At 40.2% G+C, this 17,907-nt stretch overlaps 1 protein-coding gene across 1 annotated transcript in view; it reads left to right on the forward strand.

The window, feature by feature from the left end:
• The window catches only part of tenm1 (teneurin transmembrane protein 1), a 184,870-nt gene that overhangs the window by 89,148 nt on the left and 77,815 nt on the right, over positions 1–17,907 (forward strand). Inside the window, exons 7-8 of the mRNA XM_086099239.1 lie at positions 9,794–9,996; positions 12,656–12,863. Of these exons, the coding sequence (XP_085955365.1) occupies positions 9,794–9,996; positions 12,656–12,863 (411 nt within the window). The remainder of the gene's footprint in view (positions 1–9,793; positions 9,997–12,655; positions 12,864–17,907) is intronic.

The following is a 17,907-nucleotide window of genomic DNA, read 5'->3' on the forward strand; positions in this document are numbered from 1 at the left end:
AGTCACTTAAAAGAAAGGCAAGATAATTAGTTCATCATGTTCCCTCCAAGCCGCTACGTGACTTGAATTGACTCTCGCCACTCACTTCTCAACTAGCCAGAGGAATTACTAACACCAATTTAACCCCATGATACGGTACATTAATTGTGAGTGTTGCAGGTCATGATGTCAGGCAGGACACAGCAACCTTCATGGTTGGCTGATGGATATTGCATAGTTGTCAGTGCTCATGTTCAGCACTTACAGAGAGAGAATGTTTCAGCTAAACTGCAACCCACTGCATTTTAAGCAACCTGGGACATCCCTAAAGCAACTGCTCTTGATGAATCCTCACATTCGGAGGATTAACGCTCAAATCGGGAGTTAAATCCTAGATAATAGAGCGCACGGAGGTCATTGAATTTACTTCTGGCTGTTGCATCACAATCTATTGTTTCAACATGTATTGATTTAGGTTGCCGGATAAAAACTGGGACATAGAAATGGGCAAAGTTAAGACAGTGGGTTGATATTAATTTACAACCCTCAGAGGTATTCCCTACACGGAGGTTGGCCAGAGAGATTAGAGATTGGTCTTTAATCCAGAGCATGAGATTATCACACTCATCCTGCTGTACCCATCACCTCTCACACCCAGAAACCGCACAAACCCTCAGATTACACCGCAAGACCTGGTGAGTGGAGGATCCAGGGAACCAAACGGATAAAGACATGATACTAGAGAGGGATGAGCAAGAGAAGGGTGGGGGGGGAGACATGAATGATTGATGGGGAGCAATTTGCTTTGTGGATGGTCATGGTGCATTTTCACAAAAGTCATGAATCTGAATAATTATTCACACTTAAATAAACGCTGATTTAAATGTCTGCAAAATTGACCAAAGGCAATTATAAACTTGTTATCAGGTTTGAAAAATATTAAATTGTGATTATTTTATTTTATTTATGTATCTATTTTGGCTGTATTGCACCATGTAGTTGCGGGAGGCTATGATTAATGGAGAACACTTGTCACTTTCTCCTTATTTTACAGTCAATTCTTCACATAGAAAGATAGATTAATCACGTTTGGCACAATGATTTCATGCCCTGTTTGTTCATTTTTATTGCCTTAGGTTGATTCGCAGGCTTTCGACAATGCTTGAAAATCCACACTTTTCAAATCTGCAATTTATTGGGGAATATGCCTTTTACATTACATACTGACCAGTTACCTTGATAGACGAAGAAATACATGAAAAAAGAAGTCCTCAATTTCTTCTCCAACCCTGCTGTTACAATATATAATTGAGGTTGTTTTCATAGCAGGTATACATTTAAATGTGTTGTCTGAATGCAAACATTCAAACTAGCTATTGCTTCATTATCCCAGCAGCAGGAGATTGCCATTTACATGCCGTATCATTTACACGGAGATAGGCATTATGTTTTGATGGTCTGTGCCTGAACTCTCCTGCAGTTTATTCACATCATCAGACGCCCTTCATAGCTCTACACAAGTAAAAGTATTTGTCATTAGCACGACTGTAATTGCCACTCACCCCGTGATAATCAAATCCTGCTGCGTGTTTGAGAGTGCACATGCTTCAATATTGCTTTATTTGACATGCCGACCGAGAAGTACCCAGAGTGCTGCAGAAAGCATGTTCTGGAAATCACGTTTCTACATTAATGAAATAAGCTGGAGTTTGTGGCTACCATTTCAGTCAGTCGGACGCATCAGATGAATTTATTTTATAAATTGAATCAAAGTGACCTTCGCTTGGTGCATATTGCCTCGTTATCAAGTAAAGATTGTGGGGCTTGAAGAATGGCACTTGAGCCAATGCCACGGTAGCATTCATTGCTGAAATGGGAGTTAATGCCAAATTCTCTTCACTCTTGCCTGTGGTTGGAAATGGAGTGCAGACCACTAGAATGTGACAGAGGGCTCTTCAAAAGCACATCAATATTGTATGCTGAGAGAAATTTAAGGGAAGTGGGAGCGCTGTGTAAGAAAACGTGTCGATCAAGTCTATACTGTATATGAGAAAAGATATGTGTCAGGGGGAGAAAGAGAGAGTGGGGGGCATAGAGTGATGGCAAAAGAGAGAGAGAGAGAGAGAAAATGCTGATGGGCGAGTCCATGTTACACTGGTCTCATTGATTTTCTCACGCTGGGATACATTCTCAGGAGGTGTGCACAACACCAGTCCGCATACACACACATATGCACGCGTATCCACACATCCACAATAATCAGTTAGTGAACCCCAGGCCTCAAGTTTAAAAAGCTTTGGAGGAACAACATGTTGATTTGCTAGTCATCCTGCATTCAAATCTCTCTGCTCACTGTAAGTGAAAGAAATTAAATTCATCAATTCAAACTGTATTCACAGTACAGCTTTGTGATACACAAACTATCTATTAATACACTAATATATTGGAAACTGCCATTACATTTTAAAATCATATGGCTGATGTCATATGATAGGGAAAGTGTAACCCAAACCTCTTAACCTAACCTCTCACCCTAACCCTAAACCCTAACCCTAATCCTAACCCTCTAACCCAGGGGTGGGCAATTATTTTCCCGGGGGGGGGGGGGGGCAAATGAGAAGCAGAAAATATTGTGGAGGGCCGGGCCAATAGTTAGAAATAGAAATAGAAAATAAAGAAGATAGCACATTGTCTTTGTATGCCAGTAATAATGTAACATTCTCCTCCACCATCACACTCAGCACCGGTTCTCCTCAAGGATGTGTACTGAGCCCCCTGTTGTTCACGCTCTACACATTTGACTGCTCTCCGACTCTTATTAGCAGTCCAGTTTGCGGAAAGTTTTTAACATGATAACAATCAAACCATTCTAGGAAATGTTCATTTACTCGAGCCACAAGCAATTCACTCTGAGCATGGAAATTGCCAGAATCGGACTGAGTAAGAATCGCTTCCTTGTTTTTCAAAGTCTCGTAGTCTTCATCTTTCCGACTCCAGGCATCTCCTGGATGTTTCGTACTTTGTTACCCGCTTCGTTTAATCAGATACATATCACTTTCCCTTCCATGGTCATTACTCTCTCCCTCTTTCTTCGTCTTCCCCTCCCTCCCTGTGCTCTGCAACTTGAAGTAACTGCACCACCTGGTGTTGAAATACCTGTCATTACAAGTCCAAACGAAATAATAATAATAATAATAATAATAATACATTTTATTTATAAGCGCCTTTCAAGACACCCAAGGACACTTTACAATAACAAAAAAGACAAAACAATACGGGTTGAGCAGCGGCAGCCAAATGAATGCAATCAAACCTTAATTGTGCACCAATCTTCGGCGGGCCGGATTAAAAAGACCAACGGGCCGGATGCGGCCCGCGGGCCGTAGTTTGCCCATCCCTGCTCTAAGGGTACCGTACTGCAGTTATTGATTTATAAAGCATATCTTTATTCTTACAGTATGCATGAAAGTGAAGGCAACATCAAGGGAATCGAGACGAGTGATGGAATCAAAGCTCTGCTCTTGACGCATACGCGCACACTTTGGTCCCAAAATCAAGGTTCAATGTCAGGCTTCCGCAGAGTTTGCTGATGATCTGATCATTTGACTCAGGTGTATTGCAACTGGGAGACTTGGAAAACATGCAGGACATCGGCCCTCCAGGACCTGAGTTTGACACCTATGCGAAAACCCTAAATGTAACCATCTAACCCAGGGTTGGGCAATTCCAGTCCTGGAGGGTCACTATCCTGCATGTTTTGCATCTCTCCCCGTTGCAACACACCTGATTCAAATGAACAGTTTCAACATCAGAACCTGTTCATTTGAATCAGATGTGTTGCAACGGGGAGAGATGAAAAATATGCAGAAGAGTGGCCCTCCAAGTGCTGGGTCATGAGTACACGGGGGCCACTGTACTTCACTACACAGTTCACTGAAATTGAGAATGGCTGACCGGCAGATACATTTTTGGAAATAAATAGCCAGCCAAGGGGCCCAACTACTGTATTTGTAGCCAAGCACATTTGCTATATAATGTGGACTTTAACTTGTGCATCTTATTTTATACACAAAAGTCTAAACGTGTGACCTCATTATTTGTACAAGTTTTACTCTTCACATGTATTTGCAATTGATTTAATTTATTATGAAATAATGGATAATGTGTCTTCAAAGGATATTTTCTTTGAGTAGAAAACAGTGAGTTTCCTTATTGATCATGCATCAAATTTGAGTCTCAGGCTGTAGCGAGCTGTGAATCCGCTAAGTGATATCTGGACTTCTCCAAATTATTGGAAGCAATTTGTTTTCGTCTTCTTTTGATTTCGTTTTAGTTTTTTGTTTGTTTGTTGTTGTTTTTTTATTCAAAAGCAACCACTGTTTTCCAAACTAGGTCTAATATAATCTTTACATGATGGTAATTATTTATTCCAATACAAAATATTTGTTTTCTAGAATAACATATTTTACACAGTCCAAAGTCGGGGGGAAAAAAAGTCAATAAAATTGTAGTTAAGATAACGTGCACCAATGAAAATCTCACAGGCTCCTGGTATAAGTAAATTTGTAGACAGGCAGACTTGTCAGTCACAGACATAACCTGAGGCTTTGATGGTGGACGGTGAGGACGAGAGAGTAATGGAAAGCCTGAAGGCCAAGAGCATTATCTCCTCCTGACTCTGACTGACACTCATTAGGCTGCAGAGTAGAGAGAGGTGGCTGAAAGCTTATTAAGCCACCTGCTCAAAAAAGACCTTCATCGAATCGAAGTAATTGTAGAGACCTTAGCCATTGTGATATTTTTATTCATCCTGTGGCAATTTTGCTTGCATTTGGAACACTGTTAATGTTTTCTGCACTAGTGTGAGAGACCGACATCAAACACTCTAATGTGGACTAACACACATCCAGTTTTGATCCCTCCAGACATGTCCCGTTATCCGAGACGTCGGCTGCACTATTACTTCTTTATTTGCTTCATTAGAATCTATCTCAGGGTTAATAACATCCACACCAAATACATTTTCGCTCCTTTGAAAAATCATTATGTAAAATGTAATTGTTTAACTTGAATAACCCCTAGGCAAGAAAAAATAATTAGACCTTGTGCTCCATGTCCTAAAGTAGCTCAGTCATTAGCTGGCCAGGTGTACACGCAACAATGAAAATAGCAGATCGTGGGCATTATTTATAGATAATGATTCCCGTGACACAATTCAGATTTTTCTGCTCCCAAATGGCACAATTCAGATTTGTGTCATGGCAACACAAAGAGTGATAAAGACAATAAAAGCACAGACTCGGATATGCTCAAATAAGAATCAGGGCTGTTCCAAATGTGGCCAACAAACAGTTTTGAATAAATTTTCTGCCGATGCAAATAACTGTAATTTACAAGAATTTACAGATTGAAGATAGCGAGCCATTGTGAGGGTCTTCAACTTGATATTCCCGTCTGAGGGAGTGACGTCATGTATGCGTGGTGTCACATTTTCAGATTCATGTGTCCATACCAAACAGCGATGGCTGAGTGAGAGAGATTTGTGTTTTCAAGCCGGAAAAAACATTCCCTCTTTTGAGTTTGGGTCAGCTAAAAACAAAAATATTACGGTTTGTGACACTTTGCTGTCGACTGAGTGTTGTCAAGCTTCCAAAAAAACAAACAAACAAACATGGATCACAGCACCTTATGCATTCATTCATTCATTCATTCATTCTTAAAACGAGGACCCCGCCAGATTGTGATTGTGCTAAACAGGGTTGTCGGTACCTCCTTAATGTACTGTAACGATTAAACTTGCAATCTAACTTAGTTATTTGCAAAAATCAAGTAATCTGTCAAGTAACTAACTTTTTAAAGCAAGTATTAATTAATAAAGTTATTTTTTTCCAAGGTAACTGTGGCAACACTGTTTTTGCCCTACCCCCTCCCAAAAAAAACCAAAAAAAAAACCAAAAACATACTCTACTGTGGATCAGACCAACCAGTTCAAGATCTCTGACAACAGTTGGCCGTGTTACAGTTCCAGATGACACACGAGTAAGCTAATTGACCGCAGCGATCGGTGTACTTGAACGAGTTCAATCAACAAAAGTTCATGAACTCGTTCATATTTTTGGACGATCGTGAACTGAACATGGAATATCTGTCCGATTACTGTTTTTGTGGACGTGCTCATGCTCACTCATTTCCTTTTTATTTAATTTTTTTTTCAAGACTGCCAGGTTTCATAAGACTCCCAGGAGAAAATCCGGCTAAATTTCTGGCAAAAGATCCTTCATATGTTGGTGGATGAAGTCCTAATTTGGCAACCCAAGCCACAGAGCCTCACGCCGCCGCATTCATCATCAAAATATAAACCATGAAGGCGCCTTGAAGAGGGGAAAAAAAAGAGCCCGTGGTGGTTGCCTCACTCGGGAAAGTTGTGCTAAATAATGAGGGATTTGTTAGCCTGTGCTAGGGTTTAGACATTGCATTTCTTTCCCTTTGAATTTTGCAATGAGGGGTAGCAGTTCACGGCAAGTCGCAGGTGGATTGGCGTTTTACCGCCGCCTGAAAACGAGAGGAGGGTTTAGGTGGAGTGTGCGACGGCTCATTGCTCATCTGCCTCAGCCTGGTTTCTACTGCATTTGTATTGCACAAAAACAGGGTTGTTGTAGTCTTCAGTGTTGGGCTTTGAAGACCACAGTCCTGTTTTTGCTTTAAGTCCTCCAAGTTCCAGCAAGTTGCAGCTTTCCACTAGTGTGGGCTGGATGGATGGCAACTAAGCGGACATGGCAGTATTTTGAGGATAATGCCATTTTAAAATTTATGAGCTCAACTTTCAACTAGTTTGCGCACATCATGAACTTTCACAACTCTGACCCCAGCCCTCTTTAACCGCAATTTTTTTCTTCCTCCCCTAAACACCTCTGGAGCCCGCTCTTCTTTTGTATCCTGAGTGGCACAACAGTGTTAGTGATTAAATCATCAGCTAACAGTGTTCAATGATGTGTTGATAATCTGCTTCCACCATGCACGAAAATCATTCTGGTGACATATTTGCATGCGGCCTGTAAGAATGTTGGTTTTAGGGACACGTTCGCAATAAGCGTCCACTGACGGCACATGCTCAATATTTGCTGCCTTGTTTTGTCTTTGCGTTTGAGAGCAGCACAACTCAATTTTCACTGCATGAATGAGAATAATGTCCTGCAGTTGTGCTTTTCAAGTGTTCGAGTGTAGTGTACCCCCCTAAATTGCCCACATAACTATTAAAGTCAACAAAAGACACCTGTGCTCAATGTTGGGGTTTTTTGGTGCTTTTTTCATTATTCTGTACAGCAAACCTTCTTTGTATATTCCTATGACCAATAGGAGATCGATGTGCCTTGGTTTCATCTTTGCACACATTGAAGCATTGCACTTATCGGTTTATCATATTTATTTTATCTTATGTTATTCCCACAAGGCTTGGGACTTAATGGGTTAACCCTAACAGTGCCAAGCGTTTTCTGAAAATAGAGAGCGCCAGCCAATTTTCAGCATTTTCACTTATCTTTCAAGGCCCTTCATTACTTTGAAGGGGCATCACTCCAAGTCGATGTTAATTTTCAATTAGCATTAGAATGAGATGCCATTAACAATGCGAGCAATGTTTTAAAAACGAAGCATTTGTTGTTGTTTAAATATATTGAGTCTAAGTCTTTTGGCCGTTTAGTTTTACAGTAAACTCCAACAAGGTTGGAGGCAGAGAAGCGCGTTCAAAATCAAGCTGATGATCTTTTAAATATTGATTGACATCAGAGAGCAGAACTTTCAGAGTAACCATTGAATCTGTCTGTTTTCTGATGGTACAACATAATGTCTCCATCCTCTGCTGTTTCTTGTAAAAAAAAAAAAAAAAAAAAAAAGTGATTTTTTTTTTCTGCTGAGATAGACACAAGAAGGGTTTTTCCTCTTTCTTGCATCAGCAGCAGTAAATTGACACTGCCAGCTTCTCTATTAGACATGCTAGTCTCTTCTTGGCTCATTCCCCCCGCCCAACTTTTTCTTCCTCCTCCTCCAAATATTGCCCACCAACTCTCACTTTACCCAATCCCCAGACTTGCAGATGCCCCGAGCTCTGGTGTCTGTCCTCATATTGCATCAGACGAGAAGAGCTACAGTACAGTAATTAGCATCAGAAGGACCTGGTTGCTCATCTCCCTGCCAGTCAGCTGGCCTGTCGTGCTGCCTGCGCTTGTGTCTGCCTATTCATCTAGAGTTGAATAAAAGGCTGCTTTCCTTGGGACATCCATCCCTCTGCTGGCCTTTATTTTCTTGGTGAAGCACAGGAGTGAGGATTAAGGGGAATAGACAGAGGGAGGTATACTCAGCAGGAATGCATAAAAGCATACTTTAGTTCTGCCAAGCTGCTTCCATCCTCCAACTATAATTGGAGAGCATTTTGTGTTTTTCTCTCTGCCCAATCACATCCGAACCAAAGGACGCTGAGCTTTTGGGCAGGGATTGTTTTGCATGGACACTCAAATTGCCTGTTTTGAAAATTCTGGTAGACCTCAGACGTTGTTACAAAAATACATTTCCCGGTTGAATTCCTTTCTCCCAGTGATTTTTAAATCACTTTACTTGGAAATCCAGAACGGTTAATTTATTTATTTATTCCGCTCCATTTTTGTCCTTTTGTGGTTAGCACAATCCACACTCCTCACGTAACAGCCTGTTTATATGTCTGTTGAAATCTGTTTTAATGCTCATACTTATACATTACACTATCATCGACATTTACAGTAGAAGTGAGCTTAGACTTGATCAATTAAAAAAATCTAACTTTTTTTCTGTTTCTTGATTTTTCATCATGGGAAGTCATGAAATGATCATTAAGAATGATCAGCTGATGCCCGTAACGTGTCAATCCAAGATTCTTTGTGACTGCAGTGTCACCATTTCTAAAGCAAGACCCGAGTAATAGTATAGTAATAAGTAAAGAACACTGATGATATGAACAGTGGTATCTCTCTGTGTTCTCTTACTCACTGTCATTTGACGGCACAAGATATATGACAGCCGGCTTGAGGGTGTGCATGAAGTTGCCAAAATGGAGTGGTAAAGCTGCGGCCATTGTCGATAGAGAGCATGCAGACTCATCCATGAATCTGTCCCTAAATGTTCATCTGCCTTTGTGGCCGTAACGATCGGTGGGCTCTTCTCTGTCACCGTATTTCCTCCATTTTCTTTTAGAAGCACAGATATATCCCTCCATAAAGGCAGACACAAAGAGGGCTGAAGAGGTCCTCCCTCACCACCCCACAACACAAAAGATTGTTTGATAAAAGCGTATGGAGATGCAATGAGCTAATGGCTTAAGGACTTTAGGAAATATCAATTTTCCTTACACACAAAGACACACACTTACTCAAGACGCTATCTCTCCGCCGTGATTCCATATGTGATTGCATGCATGGGTGTCGACACCCCTTTTTCTCCGTTCTATTTCTTTCTTTTCCAAAGATACTAAAGTTGCCCATGCCGCAGTCCCTGTGGATAGTGCTCAGACAAAACACTTTCTTTTAAAGCAGGTCATCTTCAATGCGGGGCGTATCCAAAGGACTGCCAATATAGTCTCTTGAAAAGCAGGATTTCTACAGCGAAGAGTCATTCCTGATGTCTCTTCAGTCTCACTTCATTAGTAAGAGTGGTGATCCCAATGATGGTTGAGGATATGGAGCTGGTATTTAATTGGTCCTTTGATGGTGAAGCAAGCCCCGCGTTCCCTTTGATAAATCTACAGTATGTGACCTTTATATCACCTATATGTGGTTTGATTCGACAGAGAAGTGGGTGCGCGGACGGACCATCGACCGTGGTGAGGTCGACATTGGAACACAACAGAATCAGGCCATCCCACCAGGAGTCTTTTGGAGGTTTCATATGACTGTGCACCACCCGACCCACATCAAGTTCAATCTCTCCCTCTCCCATAATGCACTGCTGGGGGTCTACGGACGCAGGAATATACCACCTACACACACACAGGTGAGCCATCACCGTCGCGTCAGACACTCTTTCAGCTAGCAACATGTCATGATGCTCACACACAAGTTCCAAAATACTGTACCCAAAGTCATAAAAAGATCACTGCCTACTAAAGAACAAATATGCAAGATGGTAAAACAATTTGAACTATAGTTACTTATTAATGTCATACTAACCAGTTTCCCAAACCATTTAGGACATATAAATGAGCAATAAAAAACACCAAATATATTGATTCATTACAAAAATCATGAATTCAACATTTTAAGCCAAGTAGTTTTGCGCCTGCTACAGTATCGATGAGATAGCTGATGCCATTTATGTCTGACATTCTGACCCAATTAAAATTTGCCATGAGTCCTGACATTAATGACAAATGTACTTGAATATAAATATTAACAAAGTTAGAGATTTCTCCTAAATCAATTTTCTGAGTTGAAAAACACATTTGGTATGTTGGAAGCAAAAGGCTAAACGCCTGGAAAACTCTATTTTTTTTTTTTGTGCATGTCTTTTTTGCCCTTTCATACAGAGAAAGGCAGTGCTTCTGATTAAGCTGCCCGTGTGCCAGTTTTCAGTCAATCTCGAAATTGAACGCAGTAATTCTTCATCTGCAGTGTGGTTTTAAAGCCGCCCGCCCTGAACTACAGCAGGTCACAGGAAAAACAGGAGAGCGTCAAATACTAGTGGTTGATTCCCTACTAGTTTATCTAGCTGTATTTGAGCATCTGTTGTGCCAATGACACAATATGAAGAGGAGCATTCAATAAAATAAATGCAGATCAGCATGAAAAGTGGCACTGGCTACTCTTTTACATATAGTATACATACTGCACATGCAATACTATGCAAATCTCTTAGACCACAATTAGATTTGTTGTTTTAACAATGCCTTAATGATTAGATATTGCATAACTCAAAGGCCACTAATTAGAGCTTGGACCGCCACCACAGCTGAACCATTAATAAAACTGAAAACAATTCAAAGAAACGATGCATTTGGCTTTGTTTGTTCATTTGTCTGTTAGTAACCTCCTTCCTGGTTAATGCAGGCTGAAGAACAGACAAGGGGCGTACGATTCAAGACTTGGATGCTTGGTTACATTGGCACAAAGTATATAGTATGTTTACTACTAATAATAATGATAATGCACCCTCTTTCAAACCATCATCAGGATAGACTGAAATATAATTGATTGTTGAAAATTGCACATCGCAGTTGCTAAATTGCATGTTCACTCACTAACCGATTGTGCGCGCGCTGTTGGCAACAGGTGTGAAAGTTGAGGAGAATGCCGTAATTAAAACAAGGATTTGTGCTATAGGTAGCTCTGAAGGTTTTTATTCTGAAAACATTTAGGTCAGCGCCGCAATCACAAGATTAATTTAAAAGTAATGGGAACGGAAATGTTAGCGTAATAGGGGAAAACAAACATTTGACTGGGTCAGAAAAAAGTCATCCATCACTGTGATATTTTCAGGGGAAGCATCAACCGAGAAAATCAATATCGTCGAAAGTACCTGAAAATAAAAATACAAGTATCTTAACACAAATGTAATTTTATGACATTAAATGTACTTAAGCATTTGGAAGTAAATTAAAAGTACAGAGTGAGTGGTTAAAATCTTAATTAGATTTCAATTAGTTTTTTAATTAATTTCGATCCGTTTTGTGGTTAAAGCTCTGCATGTTGGCAAATGAGCAAAGTGAGCCTGGCGATCATGTGACACTGATATCTACTGGCCTCAAGCTGGAAGGAGCGACAAATACGGGGACTCACCACTGGTTCACCCATATAAAGATTTCCGGATTACATGCGTCTCATTTTCATGACCTCCTCCTACCGGTATCCCTAGCATACAGGCAGGACTCTTTTGCAATGTTATACTTTGCGGTTGAGGCATTATGTCATTCAATTTCTTGAGATTCACGCTAAATACCAAGGAAAAAAAATACATTTAGATATGAAAAATATATTGTGATTGATATAATGGGCCGCATTTTGGTATACTGACTCCCGTGCACTCCTGTGTATAAAAATTTGCGTGCCAGCGCAAGTCTCGTTTAGTGTATTTGAGGCCATTTCTGTTGTCAAAGCATTACTCATTATGTAGAGCATTTTATATCAATGAAAACTGTTTTTATTAAAATGTTTTTTTTTAATTCTATGAATGGAAACTTATAGTACACCCTGATTTTGCATATATTGCCCCTCTCAGAGGGTGCCAACTTAAGTTAACTGCAGAGACGTTTTGCTCATTTGACACACTCCCTGGTTAGCAGATCAGTTTTCACATCTTTCACATGTCCGTTTTTAAAACATTTGTAAATCATGCTCGAATTGGTATATTCCTATTCAAAGACCTGGACAAAACAACCTCCAAAATGGGGTTGTATTGATAGAAAACATGCTAAGTAGCGGGTCCATCTAATTTTTTTTGACCAAAAGGGCGTTACTTCTGATAGAGGTTTTAAGAGTGAAGGTTGGAGATTTTAAATCAGTTCAATAATGCAACTGGCTTGTTCCATCTCCACCCAAAAAAACAAAACAACAAAAAAGCTCTGCCCTCCAAGGTCTCCCCTTGAAATTGCATGTGCACTAATTCTCTTTGTGAATGCAGTTAACTATTGTTTGATGATGTTTCCTTCTGTGTTCAGTTCGACTTTGTGAAACTGCTGGAAGGCAAGGCGCTGCCCAGATCTTTGAGTGATCATGTTTCAGCTGGCAAAGCACCGAAAGGTCTGCTGCTGAGCGGCTTCCAAGAAACGCGCTTTATTGAGTACATGGACCCTGGCACCTGGCATCTGGCTCTCTACAATGATGGACGCAACCTCGAGCAAGTATTACTCCACAGCACTCCCATAGGTGAGAAGACAACTTGCATCTTTACAGGTTGCAATCGTTTGGCCGGTTTGAGTCACAACACGCTTCCGCTGTAACGCGTTGTCTCTGAGCTCTTCGTTATCTTTTCCTCTCTCAGCTTTCATCTGTTCATGTATAAAAACAGACTGACATGTTGAAGTGTCAAGTCATTTACTTTTGAAGAGAACTTCCATATTGTTCAAGTCAAGTGAGCTTGGTGTGACAAGAAGACAGCTATTTGAAACAGAATGATAAGGACTGCGCGTAGGAATGGCAAAACCTGGTACATTGCTGATTATTATGACACACATGGACCCGGGAGTAATTTGAAGTGTAAATAATGCAGGGCTACTGACAACTGCATAATAACCGGCGGCATTTTCACTTGGATTTTTGGGTTTATGTGAAATGAAAGTACTACTCAAAACTTTGAGAGGTTGCAAAATTTAGATAGCTGAGAGGCCAAGTTCCATACGATGTAAAATGCATTTCAGAATAAAACGATACTATCGGAAAACCTACTTATTTCACCAAATGAAAATGGAAGATGAAAATATTTGCATGGTTATTATTTGTTCTTCCATTAGTGAGTACTGTGTGTGATAAACTGGAGATTCGACGGTGAGCAGTTGGGGGAGTTTGGTGCCTTTTGTCAAGGGTACATCAGCCTACTTTCCAGTCGCCTGCGAAGTTGTTGTTTTTTTTACAAATGATTATACCCATTGAACGAGTAAAGAAACGAGTACTTTTAAAACATTGCCCTGCAAACAAAGAAAATAACTTTTTTTCCTGTGGTATTGTTTCAGTACCGGTACCGAGGTATTTTATGCCGCTATCGTACTCAAGTCAAAAATTTAGTTCTGTGACAACGCTGGCACTGACAGGCTGTTGCCATCGTTGTCGTGTGCCTGTGTTTTTGTCATGTGACCAATGGTGTTTTTACACATCAATGTCAAGCACATTCCGGCCACCTTTTGTGAACAACTGTCAGAGCGACAAGTAAGAATCGGATCGTGTAGTATCAGCCGATCTTCGAGGATGCAGTATTGGTACCTGTATCGGATATTAAAAGTAGTGTCCTTACTAGAATTACTCCGACAAGTAAATTCCATGGAACATGGCAGCTTCCATGGAAATGTGAATAAAAACAACATTTCAATTTTTCTGCAGTTGGGGCCAATCTAGGAAAAGTCATAAAATTTCAAGTTAAAAAAATATAATTTAGGGGGTTTTTGGGGCGTTTTTAACACAGTGACGGGTCATTTTGACCCGAGGACAACAGGAGGGTTAAGTAAATGTATGAAAGTAAATGTAGCCCGTGAATGTGCACCTCTATTTATAACTACCGGTATTTGGAATCTGGTGTTACAAATGTCCTGCTGATGTAATCATCATTACTGATGGATGTGAAAATGCTGCGATATTAAGCACCGCTTAAAAGACCAGGCTGCAAAGTAATCTAGCTGAACTGTCACATTGTGAAAAAAAAAACATTGTTCTGAAATCATGACTTTTTTTTTTCCATGTTGGCAGAGTCCTTTATGTAATGACCGACAGCATGCAACCAATAAACATTAATGTTATTCCAGGGTTGTCAAGCATTTGGCATGTTAGGTTTGAAGACTGCCATAGAACAGGCATTTGTTTCATTTGTATATTCTGAACTGAGTTAGTATCAGCGTCCCTTCAATCATGTAAATATAGTCAAAAGTGATGGGCTTTGAATGGCAGTCAGCAGTGTGTCAAAGGGCTTGGCGCACCAGGGGAAAAAAAAATAAAGCCCTGATGAAAAAGTTCATTTTACCGCCAATTCAAACAATGGTTCCGAGCTATCGCTGTGTTGTTTCGGATGATGGAAATCAAACCCACTGACCCATGAGGCAGCGCATTCTAATGTGAGACCCGATGTGCTGGAGCTCCGACTGGAGCCTGAGAGGAAGATAAGATATGAGATGATCATTGCTTAGAAATTGAGCTTCAGCGCGGCATAGAGTAACTAGATCCAGCAATGAATATTGAGAGTAAGTCAGGGAGCAGCATATATGTATGCTTTTTCGAATAAAAACAAAAAACATTTGCTATATACAGTACATATATTTATAGAGAGAGAGAGAGAGAGAGAGAGAGAGAATGAAAACTATGGAAACAATACGTCAAGTCAATGCTGATTTACCCTCATATGCTTGTTGTCATAAAAACACATGGGTGGCCATAAAGTGTGGGTGCAAAAGCAATGAGGTATGCGATAATGTGTACTCCACTGCTGTCATGGGCAATCACAATGATCATTAATTTCCTTCGTCGGAATAAAAGGGACAGTGAAACAACATTTAAAGCTGCATGTGTTTGGTTGACTGACGACAGGCTTGTGTTGCATCAGTCAAGTGTCATTTTGCTTATTTATAGACTCCTTCTTGCTAACATTAAGAATGTAATTGCTGCTTACTTTGACAAAAAAAAAACTGGAAAATTTGCACAGGTACCATGAGCCAAGCAGATATATACTGTAAACGACTGGGAGACTGTCATGATTAAAAAAAAAAAAAAGCCTTCCTACATACAATATCAGATGAAAGAAATTGCATAATCATTATGTTAATGAATACCCTCTGCCTGAACACGCTGGGCTAATTGTGCATATTTTCAAATCAGCCATTTTTTTCTTATGCGTATTCCTCCTCTATGAAGTACAAATAAGAAAAAAAAAACGAGTTTATGACCGCATTGATGGCCACACATTTTCTATGAAATCATGGTTAGAAACTCAATGGGCATTTCTAGTCAGATGATTGTCAATTCATTTCAGATGAAAACCCAAGGGTCATAAAGCATTGCTGGAACTTTAAAAGGCTCATAAACTACAATTGGAATGCTTATTTGACCAATCAGACCACTTGGGCGGAATTACCTATTTTATAATCACACTTAGCTGCAATAACTTATGGCATGGATGATTTCCAACTGAAAAGCGTTTAGTCAGTGGAAAGAACAGATTATGCATTCACACACACACACACACACACACACACACACACATGCCATATAGTCAAATACACTATCTTTGTGCATTGCTTGTTAATTGGTTGGAAAATTTTATAGCTATGATAGTGACCTGAAAATGGAGACCTTAATTTACTGTTATAACCTCGCCGACCTCCAGCTTTCTGTAAGATCACGCCGTCTTCTCAGGAATAAAAGCTCCTCCCTGACCTTGCAGATGAGTTCTTGCTCATTGCATTTGTCAGGTGCCACATCCAATATTAGAATTTACACACGCGAGTTTATTTTTCTTCCAAGAGGATAGAAGACTCACATGAGGAGTTTTCCTGACTGTGTGAGAGATGATTGGCACTCCTCTCCATCAGTGTGACGATGACAGGTGATGGAGGTGAAAATGACTTTGGTTTCTATAGTGATGCACTGCTGTGTGTGGAGGAACTGCACTGTCTGTCTTATTAGCATGTGTCACACGTGCCTCAAGGCAAGAGTCGCACCATTTCGCTGTGTGTGTTTGTTTGTAAAATGTGTGGCTGTGTGCACGTGTGTGGACCATGCCAATGAAGGATTTGTCATTCATGCAACCTCAATAAAAGAAGGCAGCGGACAGCAGTGGTTTGACTCATGAGTAGATCTATGTGCAGAGGGCCAGAGCAGGACAGCACATGGTTGTAATCTGTGTATTATTTGTTCTTTCCCCTTTGAATGGGCAGTCGAAAAACAAAAAGTTATTTTTAATGTATTTGTTTTGAAATCTCTTGGATTAAAAAAATCCCATATCCTGCATTTTACAATTTCAATTTAAATTAAAAATACTAAATTGGGGAAACAGGACACAGGATAGAGGTTGATTTTTATATTTAATTGGTTAGACTTACGTGACCTGGAGTTCGGTAACCAGCGTCAGTTTAAGATGCTGGCCTGTCAGTAAGGTCACCATCAGTGAGGACCGCAGGCACAATCGATCAGATGATCAGTCTGCCATATTGTAACATGATCCAGATGGGCAGAGGAGAAAGAAAACATGAATAAACTAGATGCGGCAAAAATATATCTCCCATTTCAGTTATAATGCATAGAGTTCATTACAGTGATGTTGTAAACAACGTTGCCCTTCATACAGTATGGCTCATTGGACAGCCCTGACCGACTTTGATGCCTAACAAGCGAAGAGTATACTTACTAATGCTCATATGTTTTTGGTTTTGTTGTTACCATCTGAAAATGGAAAGAACAAATTATAAAGAGATTCATTCTTCTGACCTATTTTACAGCATCTGGCTTACATTGATGTTATATGGCACAATACAGCATCATTTCTGTGTAGAATAGTCAGGAATGGGCATTCCCCCATCTGCAGCCCCTTCTCAAGGTTTCTCTTTTTTTTTTTCTTGCCCTCCTCAGTGGCCATGTGTTTAAGGTCTTTATAATAAATTGACTTGAAACTCGACTTGAATCAGGGTCTCCATAAACAATTTTGGTTTGGCTCAAAAAGGGTTTTAATTGGTTCTCTTTTTTTCACAACTGAGCCACACAAATCCATCTACTCTGTCCTGTGCTGTTCAACTCATCCCCATATTAAATAATCCCAATCCAATTTGGTCTTTATTTCCTTTATATCCTTGGCTAAAAGTGGCCAGTGGCTCATACTTTCACATACATACATTTTATATTTTCAGTGCACATGTACACCTGCGCACCACATACAAGTGCCGTATGTGCCCTCATTTAGGGCACAATATCCAGCATCCAGCACTTTGTGGTTATGGTCCTCAGAATATTCCTTTGGCTATATTAACTAGAAGAGCACCAGGTGAGTTACTTGTGCCAATGCTCAATTATTCACAAAAGTATGTTGTTAAAAAAAAAATCGTAGTGGTTACAGTTTCTTTGCCCATTTGTTACCTAGCCACTTGCTGCTTTTTGGACGATGATAAAATCACGACACGGACTGTATCAGTGTATTCACAGTTGTCTTTTGATGATTGAATATTTGTCAAGAAGCTACTTTCTCATTCATGGAGACTGATAGATGGATGCACCCACCATT

Source organism: Hippocampus guttulatus, chromosome 2, assembly GCF_054856545.1.
Source record: "Hippocampus guttulatus isolate MCC_2025c chromosome 2, RoL_Hgut_1.0, whole genome shotgun sequence".
NCBI classification, from domain to species: domain Eukaryota; kingdom Metazoa; phylum Chordata; class Actinopteri; order Syngnathiformes; family Syngnathidae; genus Hippocampus; species Hippocampus guttulatus.